The sequence below is a fragment of the Dasypus novemcinctus genome, chromosome 30, assembly GCF_030445035.2.
Source record: "Dasypus novemcinctus isolate mDasNov1 chromosome 30, mDasNov1.1.hap2, whole genome shotgun sequence".
Classification (NCBI taxonomy): domain Eukaryota; kingdom Metazoa; phylum Chordata; class Mammalia; order Cingulata; family Dasypodidae; genus Dasypus; species Dasypus novemcinctus.
Window position 1 is genome coordinate 27368803 of NC_080702.1, and position 17051 is coordinate 27385853.

A 17051-nucleotide genomic window follows, 5' to 3' on the forward strand; every position below is an offset into this window, starting at 1 on the left:
GCGCCCGCGCAAACTTAACCCGGCGCGGGGCCAGCCCCTTCCGGGAGAGGCCCCCGCCCCCATTGGGCGGCTCTGCCGTCAGTCAGCGGCGCGGGGCGGGGCCGGCCTGAGGCGCCGGCGCCGGCGTCTCCGTCAATCATCGGCGGCGGCCAATGGGCGCGGGGCGGGGGGGGGGACGCCTCCGGCTGTCGGCCTGATGCGCCTGCGCAGGCTGGAGAGCGCCTGAGCCAGCCCGGAGCTGTTTGTTTTCTGCATGGATTGAGCGCTTGCTGCATGCGGCGCGCGGTGCTAGGGACCGAGGACCGCTTCTCGGGGAGCTGACGTTCTCCAGTTCTCCAGTGTGGGATTCTTACAATAAACGTTACGAATAAGTGAATGCTCTAAGAGGCTGCACAGCCATATGGGCTCTGCCACAAGATGCATTGGGTTCCAATCTCAGCTTTGCCACTTGCTGGCTGTGTTGCCCTCGGCAAGTTGCTTCACCTCTCTGTGCCTACCCTTTATTCTGAGTCAAATGAAGGTCATACCTCATGGCTGGCATGAGGACGAGGTGAGCATGGCGCCTGGTATTCAGTAAGTGCCACATAAGTGTAGAATAATGCATATGGCACTCGCTAGCGGGTACAGTGCCTACCATGTGGCAAACAAAGCCCTGTATGCAGTTACAGCAGAGAAAAGACAAACTGCACCCCTGCGGCCAGCAGGTCTAGCCTGCTGTCATCGCGACCAGCAACTTCTACAGAAGAGAATTTTTTAAAAAGCCTGTCCCTGGCATCCAGAAAGGTAAGTATCGTTTTGGGAAACTCTGGACTCTACATTTGTGTATTGTATTTTCTTCTTTTTTTAAAAGATGTATTTTATTTATTCCCCACACATCGTTTTGCGCTCGCTGTCTGCTCTCCGTGTCCATTCGCCGAGCGCTGTGTCTGTCCGGCTTCTCTTTAGGAGGCACTGGGAACCGAACCTGGGACCTCCCACGTGGGAAAGAGGCGCTCAATCACCTGAGACACCTCTGCTCCCTGCATTGCATTTTTAAAAATGGCTACAGAAGTGTCTCCATGCTTGCCACACCCCATCAAGAGGCAGGCTCACTTCCCCTCCTCTTGAGTCTGAGAGGACCTGCCAATTGCCTCAAAAAAAAAAAAAATGCGTTGTGGCAGAAGGGACGCTGTCTGACCGGCTAAGTCATAAGCCAGGATACATCCTTCGCCCTTCCCTTCCTGGCTCGCTCTTTCTCTGGAACCCAGCCACGGCGTCGTGAAGGAAGCGCAGACCACATGGCGAGTTTCCCACGTAAGCCGATACGGCCCCAGACGAAGCCAGTGTCAACTGCCAGATGAGCCAGTGATCCTTCCAATGATTCCGGCCCCATCCTGGCCTTTGAGCCATCGCAGCTGACACCAAGAGGTGCCAGACTTGTGAGCGCGAGAAATGTCATTGTTTGAAGCCGGGAAAGTTGGGGGCAATTTGTTACGCGGCCATTAAAGCCCAGATCACTGGGTCATGATGCCAAATGTGCATCTTGCTGCAGGTCACGTAAAAAGCTTAGAGTCACCACCCTGGGGGCATCACTTTACTTACAGTGAATTGCAAGGAAACAAACGATCGAGATCATTTTAGACAGTCAGCCCTTCTGTGACAGCAGTAAAATGGTCATAAGATAGAGTCACTGGGGGGGGGGGAGGGTGTTGCTCAGTGGTTGAGTGCCTGCTTCCCATGTATGAGGTCCCTGGTTCAATCCCCTGTACCTCCAAAAAGAAAAAAAAGTCATTGGGATGGGGGGTAGGGGAGAGTAGCAACATCACTTTAGATCAGGTGGTCAGGGAAGACCTCTGAGCAGAGGACATAGGAACTGGGACCCGGGTGAGGAAAGGGTCCTGTGCTAAGCAGAGGTCATAGCAAGTGCAAAGGCCCTGCGGTAGAGACAACTGGAAGCACAGAACGGATTTAGGTTGGGGGAGTTGGAAGAACTCGCCGGCAGAGGCAGGGAGGGAAGGTTCCTGGCCAAGGTGGGGGAGAGCAGGGAAGGGGTGGTCTTGGAGACGAGGGGCTGTTTGGGGGAGGAATTCCCCATACCTGGAGAGCAGCCAAGTGGAGCCATCAAGACGGCCATCGCGTGGCTCAGAGGAGCCTGCAGAGACATTTGGGCTGGGGATAAAAGTCCCAGAGTTGCCGTGGCGCAGCCAGCTGAGACCACCCTGCGGGAAAGCGTGAAGAGGAGGGGGTCCCAAGGACGGGATGAGCCCTGAGACCCTCCAACGGGCAGATGTTGGAGAGAAGAAAAGGCAGCAGAACAGAAGAGGCACGGCCAGACCGAGGACGGAAGCCAGGATTTCAGGGAAACGCGATGGAGATTGACCCCTGACTCTGGGCCTCAAGCCACTTTCCTTCTCAGATCCGACTTCCATGAGCTGCCAAGACCCCTGGGCCACTTGTGTTTTGTCTTGTTTTTTAAAGACCTATTTCATTTGTTTATCCCCTCCCCGCCTTGCTGTTTGCAGCTGTTGTCTGCTCTGTGTCCATTCACTGTGTGCTCTCTGTGTCTGCTCGTCTTCTCTTTAGGAGGCACCGGGAACCGAACCCGGGACCTCCCATGTGGAAGAGAGGCGCTCGATCACCTGAGCTGCCTCTGCTCCCTGGTTTGTTGTATCTCTCTTTGTCTTTCCTCCTTGTGTCTCTTTTGTTGCGCCAGCTCGCCTTCTCCAGGAGGCACCGGGAACCGAACCCGGGACCTCCCACGTGGTAGGCGGGAGCCCAATCGCTTGAGCCACATCCACTTCCCCCACTTGTGTTTTTAATGTTTTTTTTCAGTGGTCACACAGACTTCCCCTGGGACTAATACATTTATCCTCTTCTGGGTCTCAGATCCCTTCGAGAAAAATCCCTTTCTTAAAAAACATACCCAACATCCATACACATCTTTGAAATTCCTGAGGCTTTGGGAAGGTCCAGGACCCCAAAAGGCCGCCCCAGATATTCAGATCAAGAAACCTCTCCGGCTCTAGAACAGTCTATCTCACGGAGCAGGTGGTGCAGGTGGAAATGACACCATCTGTGTTTCCTGCAGAAATACCCGCCCCGGGTGGTGGCAGGGCCCTGCTCGCCCTTCCCCCATGGCTGGGCTGTCAGGGCTGAGCCTGTGCCAGGAGCTCTGGAACCAGCTGGGTGACCTCTGGGGCAGTGGCTCACCTCTGGGCTAAAAGCGGTGACTTACATAACACCGCCTGGGCAGAGGAGATAAGACCTTGGGTTCCGTTTCAGCTTCTGCCCTTTACCTGTGCCCTTGGCAAATGCTTCACCTTTCCAAACCCCAGCTGCTAAGGATAGCTCGCTCTCCACAGCCAGGGCCAATGTCAGAGAGATAAGCTGTGTTTTAAGATTGTGCAACCAGTCTGAGAGAGATAAACGTCCCATCTCCCTTCCAGAAAGCAAAGGAAGAAACTGAGGGCAGGGTGGGGGGATGGAGCTGAGCTGAACAAGACAACAATGACAATAAAAATGGCAAAATGGTCCCGAGCAATCGCTTGCGGGAAACACTTTTTTGCCCTCCCTTGAAGATTCTGGGCTCTCAAACTCCTCTGGGAAACTGAAACTTGATGGGAAGAGAAATACACTCCTTTGCATAAAATTTCTGGAACTTCCTAAAACCTCTGGAAGCCACCCATTATCTCTGGGTTAAACAGCCCAGAGGAAAAAAACGGAGGAAGTGAGAACAGGGGAGTGATGGCCCTCAGGGAGAGTGAGTGGAAGGGCAGAAGCTGCTGGGGGCTCCAACTTCCTGAGCTGGTGTGGCTGCAAACAGGCTGTCAGTTAAGCCTGGAAGCTGTACCCTTCTGTGCACACAATGCCCACCTATTACATCTCCATGAAAACAAATGGGGAAAAAAACTAAGAGCCAACCTATTCGAAAAAGTGTTGGCAGGATGCACTCCAAAGTGCTGACAACAGCATTTCTACCAAGTGGGTCCATGACCTCGGCTATGCCAAATGCTCCAGGGTTGTTTGAATTTTCTTTCTTAATAAGCTTTAGAAATTATTTTGTAATAAGGGAAATAATCAGTAAAAGAGCTACTTTTTCCAAGGTGTCAATAGTCGGGTGTCCAATAGAACTTTCTGTGCCGATGGCCACGTTCTGTAGCTCCACCGCCCAGGACAGTAGCCAGCAGCCACCTGTGGCTATTGGACACTAATTAAGTGTAATTACTTTTCATTTAAAGGGAAATAGCCACCTGTGGCTAATAGCACAGGGGAATGGACAGTGCCCCATAGAGCACAGCATAAGGGAGTTCACTGAAATCCTGCCAATTTTCTGTAGGCTCGAACCCTTTTCAAAATGAGTCCATATTTAATAAGAGACGTTTCACAGCTTAAAGGGCAGCAGGAGATAAAGGCAAGACACCGAAGCATCGCCTTTATCGGTAGCTTTATTAATAAATCCATTTACCTTCTGAAAAAAAAGATTACAAAAAGGAATACTTCATTTATGTGTAATACTGTCTTCGTGGAACGTACCGTGGTCGGAAAGTGAAATTCAAGGTCACGAGTATACGTGAGAAATGCAAGGCACGAGGGCAGGACCCCTGGAACCTACCATGGCGAGCCCCTTAAGGATGGGTAAATAGGGCCTTTATGTGGGGGTCCCTGGTTCCAGGGGCCAGTGAGCTGCTTCTAGGAGTTTAAAATAAACACGTTCGCCAGCCGGCCGCTGGCTCCAGGGTGGAAGACCTAGGCACACAATTTTTGTACCGCTTTTCGTCGCTGCCCAAAGCCTCATCCTCCATCAGACGTCCGTCCCCACCAGCTGGGGTGCGGTTTGGTTTTTCGCTCCAATTCCTGCACCCACACCCTATCTTATTTGCCTCCTTCTGGCCATCCTTTGTTGTCGGTACATCCCTTAAATAAAACAATCAAAGCAAGCCGGGCTACATCAAGCTAAGAAACCCATGCTTCCGGGAAGGCAGCCAGCACGTAGCTTTATTTCAGGATCGTGTGAGCTTTTTTGGTTCTGCTAAACTTCAGCCTCAAAGCCCCAAAGACGTGCCTTTATCGGGATCTCACGCCCCAGTTAGAGGTTCGACAGCCCTGCCCTTCCATCCACCCCTGTTTTCTTTTCTTTTTTTTTTTTTCCTTTTTGGTTCACGAAGGAAAGAAAACGATCTTGAGGTCTGGGGGATGAAACGGGCCATGCTGGAAAGCTCTTTCCTCCCACCAGCCCCCGTTTCCAGCAGGCTCCCGGCCAGGCAAGCCTCGAGGCGGTAGAAAAGCCATTTGTCTCTCGTTGGGTTGGTTTCCGCAGGGCCCTGTCTCTTTAAGTTTGCCTCGCGGGTCCTCTGGGGGCAGCCAACTTTTAATCGAGCACACATGGGATTTTTTTGGAGCCTGTCCTGGGCTTTGCCAAGAAGCACATGCCCTGTTTGCTTTGCTTTGAGGGCAGAGGGGGGCCTCAGGGGGGAGGAGAGAAAAGGCTCTGGTCTCCTGTGGGTCTAGCCACTCTCGATCTCTTTTTCCGCCCCTCCTGAAGCGTTTACAGGAAAACGAAGAGGTGCCGAGTCATGTGGGGAGGGAAAGGATTTCGGGGGGGATTTTCTGGACGTGAATCGATGACCCAGATGTCACTTCACCTCGGCCTCGGGGGGATGGGGGGAGCACTGGCGGTGGCAGCAAGAAGGCAAAAGAAGGGACAGCTCTTCTGTCCCGGCGGCAAGGACAGAATCTGTCTTGTAAAGGGCCCAGGGGAAAATGACCCCCGACCAAAGCAGTCTGGGCGAGCATGGACAGAAGGCCATTCTATACCAAACAATTGAATGTGGGGGGGGCTGGGGGGGTCGCGCCCCCTCGAGACCTCGCCTCCCGTGCAGTGACGCTCAGGATCAAAAGCAAAATGCGCGATTCCAGTGACATTCAAATTCGGCCACAAATGTTATGACTCCCCCGTCCCGCTTGGTAATGAATCAAAAATCCTTTTTTCTCTTCCCCCCCTCCCACTCCCTCCAACCAGGACAGCCAATGTAGTGTCCTCAATGGGCATCATAAAACGCACGCCCCAGCGCTGGCCACCCGCGCCAGTTTGTACAAGAGTTTAGCTTTCGTCTGCGCGGTGGCGGCTCGGAATGGGCGTGACTCCCTGCGCCATGGGGGATTTACCCAGGAAGCAGAAGAAAAACCCACTTGACTTCGAGACGGGGGGCCTTGGGGAGGGCAAAGGGGGGGGTGGCCGGTGGGGTGGGGAGAGGGCAGGGGAGAGAACGGGGACAGTCCACTCCGGCTACTCTTCAGCGGAGAAGGATGCTGGGCTCTCGTCGTCGGACATCGGGGCGAACTGAAACGAGAGGGTGGGGTCCTTTTGCCTGGCATTCCTTCAGAAGTCCGCATGGTGCCGGCTTGGCTGCCGGCAAGAGGCGTGGGCCTCGAGGAGGAGACTTTCTGAGGGAAGATGCCGCGAAGAGGCCAACGAGGAGGCACAACAGAGGACGGTCGCCGGGTACAAGGGATGGGCGGGGGGGGGGGGGTGACGTCTGAGCCGACCGTGCAGAGGGGTCAGCGTGAAGGGTCTGAGGGTGGCGGAACCTGCAAGCGCAAAGGCCCTGGGGTCAGAACAGGGAAGGAGCAGCAAAAAGGCCGGCGTGGCTGGAGCGGAGGGAGCCGGGGGTCAAGGAAAGAAGCGTGAGGAGAAGCGAGGGCAGGGAGCGCGCAGGTGGCACAGGTCGTGCAGGGCCGGGCGGGCCACTGGGGGGACAGGCTCGGGCTTTTGCTCCGGGGGAGGTGGGAGCCCTGGACGGTTCAGGGGAGAGGGGGGACGTGCCCCGGCTTAGGTGCTCCCGGCGCCCTCTGGATTTTCTGTGGAGGACACGAGTGGGAGCCCCAGACTAGGCTGGGGGCACCTGCAGTGGTCCAGGGGGTGACGAGGGAGGATGAGGGCTCGTTCCCCGGGGGTCCCTGGGGGCAGGAACACGGAGCTGACGGCAGAGGACAGCCCCCGGCCTGTCCCCCCCCACCTCGCGGCTGAGGAAACAGCGGTCCAAGGCTGATCCCAGCAGCACCAGGGCGGGCCCACGCACCGGCCTGTAGAGCCGGGGAAACCTGGACCTTCGAGAAAACCCTAGAGCAGAGTTCAGGGGTTGTAGCTCAGTGGTTGAGCACCTGCCTCCCACACATGAGGTCCCGGGTTTGATTCCCGGTACCTCCTAAGACAGACCAAAAAAACTCTCATTGGGGAGTGGATGTAGCCCAGTGATTGAGTGCCTGCCTCCCACGCATGAGGTCCCAGGTTCGATTCCCGGTACCTCCTAAGACAGATAGACCAAAAAAAACTCTCATTGCAGAGCGAATGTAGCTCAGTGGTTGAGCATCTGCCTCCCACGTATAAGGTCCCGGGTCCAATTCCCAGGACCTTGTAAGACAGACCAAAAAAACCTCTCATCGCAGAGCAGATGTAGCTCAGTGGTTGAGTGCCTGCTTCCCACGTGAGGTCCTGGGTTCAATTCCTGGTACCTCCTAAGACAGACCAGAAAAAGCACTCATTGGGGAGCAGATGTAGCTCAGTGGTTGAGCACCTGCCTCCCATGCACAAGGCCCTGGGTTCAATTCCTGGTACTTCCTAAGACAGACCAAAAAAATCTCTCATTGGGGAGCGGGTGTAGCTCAGTGGTTGAGCACCTGCCTCCCCACACATGAGGTCCTAGGTTCAATCCCCAGTACCTCCCAGAAATGAATGAATGAACGGACACCCTAGAAACCTGGTGGAGAGGGTTGGCTGATATGCCAGCGACCTCCCCTCTCCGGGATTCTGGGGAGTCGCTGTGGTCAACGCCCGCCGTGCCACCCTCGACCGGCTCCAGACGGGCTCTCAGTACCCTGTCAGGCTCCTCCGTCAGGCTCTCAGTACCCCGTCAACAGCATTACCCGTCTCCAGTTAGGCTTCTGGGGGAGCGTTTTGCCAACAGGCGTGGTTAAAAAAAAAAAAACACCCAGAATTTTGCAGTCAAAGCGAGAGCGACGCTGGGTTAGAGACGCGGAGGTGAGATCTGTCCGCGGTGGATCCTCTCGAGACTTTGAGGAGCCCTGAATCCTTCCCACGGCTCCCACAGCCTGGCACAATGACCCCCGCCTCCCTCCCCTCCTGTCCCCCCTCGCAGCCAGCCAGGATTCCTCCAACGCGGCTGGCACGTCCCCGCCCCAGGACCTTTGCACCGGCCGGTGTTTCCGCCTAGAGAGCCACACGACTGCGCTCCCTCGCCTGCTCGGGGGTCTTGCTCTAACGTCACCTCATCGCGGGCGTCTCGAACACCTTCCCCCTCGTGAGCCCTCCTATTTCTTAGCAATCTCTGGTTATCGGGTCCTGATTTGCTTCTCGGTTGTCCGGCTAGATCGTCTGCTTCTGGGGGGGCTGGGACTCACCGAGCACTTGATGTTCATGTGGGAGTACAGCATGGAGGCGATCTCGCTCTGCCCGGCGTCCAGGGCCACCATCAGCGCCGTGCTCCCGTCCTGCAAGGCAGCGGATGCTACGGGGCCGCGCCGCCCGCCGCCCCCCCCCCCGCCCCCCAGCGGGCCGCGCCGGGGACTCACGCGGTCGGCGAGCGCGATGTCGCAGCCGGGCGCGGCCAGCAGCAGCGCCGTGACCTCCCGGTGGCCGTGCCCGCAGGCGCACATCAGGGCCGTGGAGCCGTCCTCGTCCTGCGCGTTCACGTCCGCCTCGCAGGCCAGCAGGGCTCTGACCACGTCCGCCCGGCCGTGGCTCGCGGCCAGCATCAGGGCCGTCTGGCCGGCCTGGGCAGCGGGGAAGAGATGGGCTGAGGGCCCAGGGCGGGTTGGCCCCGCTCCGGAACCTTCCGTGGCTCCCCAGTGCCTCCTCCGGGCTCTCGGACGTGACAGCCTCCCCACCTCTGTGCCTCTGCTTCTCCCGCTGGCTCCTGGCCGTCCTTCACGTTGTAGCTTAAACATTTCCTCCTTGGAGCTCTAGCTAAAGCAGAGTCCTAACTCACAGGTGTCCCGAGCTCAGGTCAGGACGCTTTTCTCTACGTCGGTTAAACCTCAACAAAAATTAAATGGGGGGGAAGCAGCTGTGGCTCAGGCGACTGGACTCCTGGCTACCACACGGGAGGTCACTGGTTCGGATTCCGGTGCCTCCTAAAGAAGACAGCAAGCTGACGCGACGGGCAGGCACAGCAGGCTGACACAAGAGACACGAGAAGAAAAACCATAATGAGAGACACAGCAAAGCAGGGAGCAGAGGTTCTCAGTGCTTCCTAAAGAAGACAGCGAGCTGATGCGACGGGCAGGCACAGCAGGCTGACACAAGAGACACGAGAAGAAAAACCATAATGAGAGACACAGCAAAGCAGGGAGTAGAGGTTTCCGGTGCCTCCCAAAGAAGACAGCGAGCTGATGTGACGGGCAGGCACAGCAGGCTGACATAAGAGACACAAGAAGAAAAAACATAATGAGAGACACAGCAAAGCAGGGAGCAGAGGTTCTCAGTGCTTCCTAAAGAAGACAGCGAGCTGATGCGACGGGCAGTCGCAGCAGGCTGACATAAGAGACACAAGAAGAAAAAACATAATGAGAGATACAGCAAAGCAGGGGGCAGAGGTTCCCGGTGCCTCCAAAAGAAGACGGTGAGCTGATGTGACAGGCAGTCACAGCAGGCTGACACAAGAGACACAAGAAGAAAAAACATAATGAGAGACACAGCAAAGCAGGGAGCAGAGGTTCCTGGTGCCTCCTAAAGAAGACAGTGAACTGATGTGACGAGCAGGGGCAGCAAGCTGACACGAGAAGAAAAACCATAATGAGAGACACAGCAAAGCAGGGAGCAGAGGTTCCCGATGCCTCCTAAAGAAGACAGTGAGCTGATGTGACGGGCAGTCACAGCAGGCTGACACAAGAGACACAAGAAGAAAAAACATAATGAAAGACACAGCAAAGCAGGGGGCAGAGGTTCCCGGTTCCTCCTAAAGAAGACAGCAAGCTGACGCGATGGGCAGGCATGGTGAGCTGATGCAATAAGAGATGTAGGGAGGAAAACATAATGAGAGACACGACAAAGCAGGGAGGAGAGGTGGCTCAAGCCAGGCACCTCCCTCCCACATCAGAGGTCCCAGGTCCAGCTTCTGGTACCTCCTAAAAAAAAGAAACAAGGAAGATGAACAGACGAAGCAAGTGAAAAACAACAAGGGAGTGGGGAGAGAGATTTTAAAAATTAAAAAAAAAAAACCGGGGAGCAGATATAGCTCAGTGGTTGAGCACCTGCTTCCCATATATGAGGTCCCAAGTTCGACTTCCAGTACTTCCTAAAAAAAACTAAATCTATGTCCATCAACAGATGAATGAATAAACACAGAGTAGAGCCAGAGGACGGACTATTACTCGGCCGTAAAAAGGAATGACATTCTGATACACGCGGCAACACGGGTGGAACTTGAAATCAGACACGAAAGGACAGATATCATGTGAGCCCATTCAAATAAAACGTCCGGAATCAGTCAATAAAAGAAAACACATTGGTGGTCACCAAGGCCGGGCAGAGACAACTGGGGAGTGGCTAATGTAAACTATGGACTTTCGTTAATAGTGTAATTCTAATAATATTGGTTCATCGATTGTAACAAAGATGCAACGCTAATGCAAAATGTTAATAATCAGGAAACTGTGTGTGTGAGGGGTGGTATATGGGAACGCTACTTTCTGCGTGGTTTTTCTGTAAACCTGCAACTGCTCTAAAAAGCAAAATAAAATTTTAAAATCTTAAGCAAAGGGTGAAGACCTCTACATGGGACCCTGCCCTCCCCTTTTCCCCCTGAGAAGGTCCTATATTGGCATGTTTTTTGTTTGTGTGGTTTTTTTTTGAGGTACCAGGGCTGGGAATTAGCGAACCTGGGACCTCATATATGGGAGGCCAGCACTCAACCACTGAGCCCTATCGGCTCCCCTGAGTTGGTTTCTTTCCTGTGTTTGCTTGTTGTTTGGTTTTGTTTTTAGGAGGCACCGGGAACCCAACCCGGGACCGCCCTGTGGGAGGCAGGCGCTCAACCGCTCGAGCCACAGCCGCTCCATGTTTTTTCCCTTTTTTTTCTGTATTTTTTTGGGGGTGGGGCAGGCGTGTATGTAAGAAGCAGGTTCTGGAGTATTCCAGCGCCTCTGGCTTGGGCCTGGAGGAGCCAACTCTGCTTCTCAGAGCCTCGGTCTTCCCGGCTGGGGAATGGGGACACGCCCGAGATCACGGCTGGGCTCGGCCCCCGGCCGGTCCTGGAGCACCCGGGCAGGGCGTCCCGAGGGGCGGCGCACGACAGCCAGTGGACCCCTACCTGGCTGGCCTTGGCGTTGACGTCCCCGAGCCGGAAGAGCTGCAGGACAGTGTCCAGGTCATCCTGGCTCTCCAGCGCGGCCAGGGCGGTGAGCATGAGGGGGCTGTAGCCCGCACGGTTCTGCTTGTCCACCTGGCACACACCTGGGCGGGCGGGGCAAGGTGGGCGTGAGTCGCGGGCCCCGCCAAGGCAGCCAGGCCAGCCTCGGGGCAGGGCAGGGGCAGATCCCGAGGACCAGGCCGTGTCTCCACCATCAGACTCTCACATGCTGGGGGGGGGGGGTGTTTGCCTCCATCAGTCTAGGCTAATTTCTCCTTTTCCTCGGATTGACGATACCCATCTCCATCTCCCCTGCACCACCCGCCAGACCAGGGGCTCCTGAAGTGGAGACGCGCCTCCCCCATCAGACCAGGGGCTCCTGAGGTGGAGATGTGCCTCCCCCATCAGACCAGAGGCTCCTGAAGTGGAGACACACCTCCCCCATCAGACCAGGGGCTCCTGAAGTGGAGACACGCCTCCCCCGTCAGACCAGGGGCTCCTGAGACGTGCCTCCCCTATCAGACCAGGGGCTCCTGAGGTGGAGATGTGCCTCCCCCATCAGACCAGAGGCTCCTGAAGTGGAGACACACCTCCCCCATCAGACAAGGAGTTCTTGAGGTAGAGGCGCACCTCCCCCGTCAGACCAGGGGCTGCTGAAGTGGAGATGCACCTCCCGTCAGACCAGGAGCTCCTGAGGTGGAGGCGCGCCTCCCCCGTCAGACCAGGGGCTCCTGAGGTGGAGGCGCGCCTCCCCCGTCAGACCAGGGGCTCCTGAGTGGAGACACGCCTCCCCCATCAGACCAGGAGCTCCTGAGTGGAGACGCGCCTCCCCCGTCAGACCAGGGGCTCCTGAAGTGGAGACGCGCCTCCCCCATCAGACCAGGGGCTCCTGAGGTGGAGATGTGCCTCCCCCATCAGACCAGCGGCTCCTGAAGTGGAGACACACCTCCCCCATCAGACCAAGGGCTCCTGAAGTGGAGACACGCCTCCCCCATCAGACAAGGAGTTCTTAAGGTAGAGGCGCACCTCCCCCGTCAGACCAGGAGCTCCTGAGGTGGAGGCGCACCTCCCCCGTCAGACCAGGGGCTCCTGAGGTGGAGGCGCGACTCCCCCGTCAGACCAGGGGCTCCTAAGTGGAGACGCGCCTCCCCCATCAGACCAGGAGCTCCTGAGTGGAGACGCGCCTCCCCCGTCAGACCAGGGGCTCCTGAAGTGGAGACGCGCCTCCCCCATCAGACCAGGGGCTCCTGAGGTGGAGATGTGCCTCCCCCATCAGACCAGAGGCTCCTGAAGTGGAGACACACCTCCCCCATCAGACCAGGGGCTCCTGAAGTGGAGACACGCCTCCCCCGTCAGACCAGGGGCTCCTGAGATGTGCCTCCCCTATCAGACCAGGGGCTCCTGAGGTGGAGATGTGCCTCCCCCATCAGACCAGAGGCTCCTGAAGTGGAGACACACCTCCCCCATCAGACAAGGAGTTCTTGAGGTAGAGGCGCACCTCCCCCGTCAGACCAGGGGCTGCTGAAGTGGAGATGCACCTCCCGTCAGACCAGGAGCTCCTGAGGTGGAGGCGCGCCTCCCCCGTCAGACCAGGGGCTCCTGAGGTGGAGGCGCGCCTCCCCCGTCAGACCAGGGGCTCCTGAGTGGAGACACGCCTCCCCCATCAGACCAGGAGCTCCTGAGTGGAGACGCGCCTCCCCCGTCAGACCAGGGGCTCCTGAAGTGGAGATGCACCTCCCCCATCAGACTAGAGGCCCCTGGAGTTGGATCCCCCCTACATTTAGGGCCAAGAGAAGCTGGAAGTCCCCCGCTAGTCTAGAAGGGCCATGCACCCTCGAGATGGGCCCTGTCTCTTCTAGACCGTGGACTTGGCCTCCCCCGTCAGTCTGGGGAAGGACAGGTTTCTCCCTGTCTCGCTGAGGACCACGTCTTCTCTCCAAGTCCCAGACGGGAGCCCGTGGCCTTGCCCACACAAGGCTTCTGGGTGTCCACTGGGGGCCCGTGGGGACGGCAGGAGGGCCCCAGCTCTCCATGAGGCCCGTCTGTCCCATTATACCAGGGCTAAAGGCAGAGCCCACGTCTCCCACATCGGGCCGGAGGGGCAGCGTCTCCCCCGTCAGACTGGGAAGGTGGCGTCTCCCCTCATGGACTGGACCAGGAGGGTGGTGTCTCCCCCATTGGACTAGATAGCATCTCCCCCATCAGACTGGGAGGGTGGTGTCTCCCCATCAGGCTGGGGAGGGTGGTCTCTCCCCCATTGGACTGGACCAGGAGGTCGGTGTCTCCTCCATTGGACTAGATGGGTACGGCAGCAACTTCTCCAACAGACTGGAAAGGTGGCGTCTCCCCCATTGGGCTGGGAAAGTAGTGTCTCCCCATTGGACTAGACGGATAGGGCAGTGTCCTCTCCACCAGACTGGGAAGGTGGTGTCTCCCTCATCGGACTGGGAAGGTGGCGTCTCCCCCATTGGGCTGGGAAAGTAGTGTCTCCCCCATTGGACTAGATGGGTAGGGCAGTGTCCTCTCCATCAGACTGGGAAGGTGGTGTCTCCCTCATCGGACTGGGAAGGTGGCGCCTCCCCCAAAGGACTGGACCGGGAGGGTAGTGTCTCCCCCATTGGACTAGATGGGTAGGACAGCATCTCCTCCATCAGACTGGGAAGGTGGCATCTCCCCCACTGGGCTAGGAAGGTGGTGTCTCCCCCATTGGACAGGACAGGAAGGGCAGTGTTTCACCATCAGTCTGGGAAGGTGGCATCTCCCCCATCAGGCTGGGGAAGGTGGTGTCTCCCCCATTGGACTAGACGGGTAGGGCAGCATCTCCTTCATCAGACTGGGAAGGTGGCATCTCCCCCATCGGGCTGGGAAAGTAGTGTCCCCCCCCATTGGACTAGACGGGTAGGGCAGCATCTCCTCCATCAGACTGGGAAGGTGGTGTCTCCCCCATTGGGCTGGGAAGGTGGCATCTCCCCCAAAGGACTGGACCGGGAGGGTAGTGTCTCCCCCATTGGACTAGATGGGTAGGGCAGCATCTCCTTTATCAGACTGGGAAGGTGGTGTCTCCCCCATTGGACAGGACAGGAAGGGCAGTGTTTCATCATCAGTCTGGGAAGGTGGCGTCTCAGCCAAATGACTGGACCGGGAGGGTACTGTCTCCCCCATTGGACTAGATGGGTACGACAGCATCTCCTCCATCACACTGGGAAGGTGGCATCTCCCCCATCAGTCTGGGAAGGTGACGTCTCCCCCATCAGGCTGGGAAGGTGGCGTCTCCCCCACTGGACAGGACCGGGAGGGCAGCGCTGCGCCATCGGGCTGGGAGGGTGGCGTCTCCCCCATCGGGCTGGGAAGGTGGCGTCTCCCCCCTTGGACAGGACCGGGAGGGCAGCGCTGCGCCCGCCACTGGGCTGGCAGGAGGTGCCTCCCGGCCCCGCGGCGCCCCGGCCCGGCCGCTCACCGCTGTCGAGCAGCTGCCGCACCACGGGGAAGTTGGCGTGCGACACGGAGTAGTGCAGCGCCGTGTTGCCGTTGCCGTCGGCGATGTTGACCACGTAGTCCAGCAGCCGCGCCGACATGGCCCGGAAGGCGGCCAGGTGGCGCCGCACCAGCTCGCAGTGCGCGTCGCTGCGGCTGGCCAGGCGCAGCCACTCCTGCAGCACCGTGGTGTAGGCGACCTTCTGGACCGGGGCGAGGGGGGACCTGAGGGTGGGCGGCGCCCCGGGCCTCCCCGACAAGGCCCCCCTCCCTGGCCCCTCTCCAAGCACCCCCCACCCCCCAGCTCCTGGCTGGGATCCCAGGACCCCCAAAAGGCAGAGAGAGGGAGGTGGGAGTGGCTCAAGCGGTTGGGTGCCCGTCTACCACATGGGAGGTCCCGGGTTCGGATTCCGGTGCCTCCTAAAGAAGACGAGCAAGACGGCGAGCTGACGCAACAAGAAGATGCAATGGGATGATGCAACAAGGAAACACAAGAGATACAACAAGCACAGAGCAGAGGCGGCTCCAGTGACTGAACTTCTCTCTCCCATGTGGGAGGCCCCAGGTTCAGTTCCTGATGCCTCCTAAAGGAAGATGAGCAAGACAGCGAGCCGATGTGACAAGCAGACATGACAAGAAGATGCAACAAGATGATGCAACGAGGAAACACAATGAGAGGCATGACAAGCATGGAGCAGAGGCGGCTCCAGCAATTGGACACCTCCCTCCCGTGTGGGAGGCCCCAGGTTTGGTTCCTGGTGCTTCCTAAAGAAGACGAACAAGACAGCAAATGGATATGACGCGCTCGTGCGGTGAGATGACGCAACAAGAAGATGCAATAGGATGACGCAATGAGGAAACACAATGAGAAATAGAGCAAACACAGAGAGCAGAGGTGGCTCTAGTGATTGGACACCTCCCCACCATGTGAAAGGCCCCAGGTTCGGTTCCTGGTGCCTCCTAAAGAAGACGAACAAGACAGTGAACTGATGTGATGGGCTCGTGTGGCAAGCTGACGCAACAAGAAGACGCAACAGGATGACGCAACAAGGAAACACGAGAGACACAACAAGCACAGAGCAGAGGCACCTCCAGCGACTGGACTCCTCCCTTCTACATGGGAGGCCCCAGGTTCGGTTCCTGGTGCCTCCTAAAGAAGATGAGCAAGACAGCGAGTTGATGTGACAAGCAGACACGACCAGAAGACGCAACAAGATGACACAACAAGGAAACACAATAAGAGGCATAATAAGCATGGAGCGGAGGCGGCTCCAGTGATTGGACGCCTCTCTCCCATGTGGGAGGCCCCAGGTTCGGTTTCCGGTACCTCCTAAAGAAGATGAACAAGACAGCAAGCTGACACGACGGGCTGATGCCACAGGATGACGCAACGAGGAAACACAACGAGAGACATGACAAGCACGGAGCAGGGGCGGCTCCAGTGATTGGGCGCCTCCCACATGGGAGGTCCCAATGCCTCCTAAAAAGAAGACGAGCAGACACACAGCATGCAACAAGCAGATGCACAGCACGCAACGAGCAGACACACAGCATGCAACGAGCTGACACACAGCATGCAACGAGCAGACACACAGAGCAGACAGAGAGAGCAAACAATGGGGAGCAGAAATACATAACAAGAAGGAAAATGGCGGAGGGAGGCGCGAGCGGGCCGGGGCCTGTCGTACCAGTTCCCGCTCGCTGAGGGCGTTGGGGTCGTCCAGGTACTTTTCCAGGGCCTGGCAGGCCGAGACGAGGTCGGGGCTCAGCTCCATCCTGCTTAGAGGAGGCACAAGACGGGGGATCTCTCTGAGGCGCCCCCCGCACCCCCCCTGGGATGCTCAGGGAAGGCCCCAACTCCCCCCGAGTCCTGCCCAGGTGGGACTTCAGGGCCTCAGACCCTTCTCCAGGGACACGCCGTCACGCCGCGCCCCCGAGAAAGGGAGCTGGCCAGGCTAAGGTTTCGTCCCAGGGGCCAGTGACGAGGGACGGTCGTTTCCAGGCGGCGGGTTTTGCGTCAGGGGACAAAAAGGACGAAAGCTGGAAGGGCCCAGAACTAAGAGCGGGTGGCTTAAGGATTAAACCTCGCCGGCCCGCCCCCCCGAAACGCTCAGGCCCCTTCCGGTGCCCAGAAGGAGAAAGGGCGCGGTCATGACTTCAGACTAAAGTGTGCATGACTGATAGGACGGTCCCTCCGCTGGTGGGAACTCGACCACCCACTCCCTGCCTGCG

At 57.6% G+C, this 17051-nt stretch overlaps 1 protein-coding gene across 8 annotated transcripts in view; it reads right to left on the minus strand.

Moving 5' to 3' along the window:
• Nucleotides 1-4406: 4406 nt before the first annotated feature.
• Nucleotides 4407-17051, minus strand: part of KANK2 (KN motif and ankyrin repeat domains 2) — a 29564-nt gene continuing 16919 nt past the window's right edge. For 4 of the 8 annotated variants that reach the window (XM_071212745.1, XM_071212748.1, XM_071212746.1 and 1 more), the window contains 7 exons: nucleotides 16508-16595; nucleotides 14803-15022; nucleotides 11307-11449; nucleotides 8569-8769; nucleotides 8398-8487; nucleotides 7405-7494; nucleotides 4407-6319 (listed from right to left, as the gene is read on the minus strand). In XM_071212745.1, coding sequence (XP_071068846.1) covers nucleotides 7438-7494; nucleotides 8398-8487; nucleotides 8569-8769; nucleotides 11307-11449; nucleotides 14803-15022; nucleotides 16508-16595 — 799 coding nt within the window. In that variant the 3' untranslated portion in view covers nucleotides 4407-6319; nucleotides 7405-7437. Of the gene's footprint in view, nucleotides 6568-7404; nucleotides 7495-8397; nucleotides 8488-8568; nucleotides 8793-11306; nucleotides 11450-14802; nucleotides 15023-16507; nucleotides 16596-17051 lie in introns of those variants that run through there. The other 4 variants (XM_071212750.1, XM_071212749.1, XM_071212751.1 and 1 more) reach the window with 4 other exon arrangements.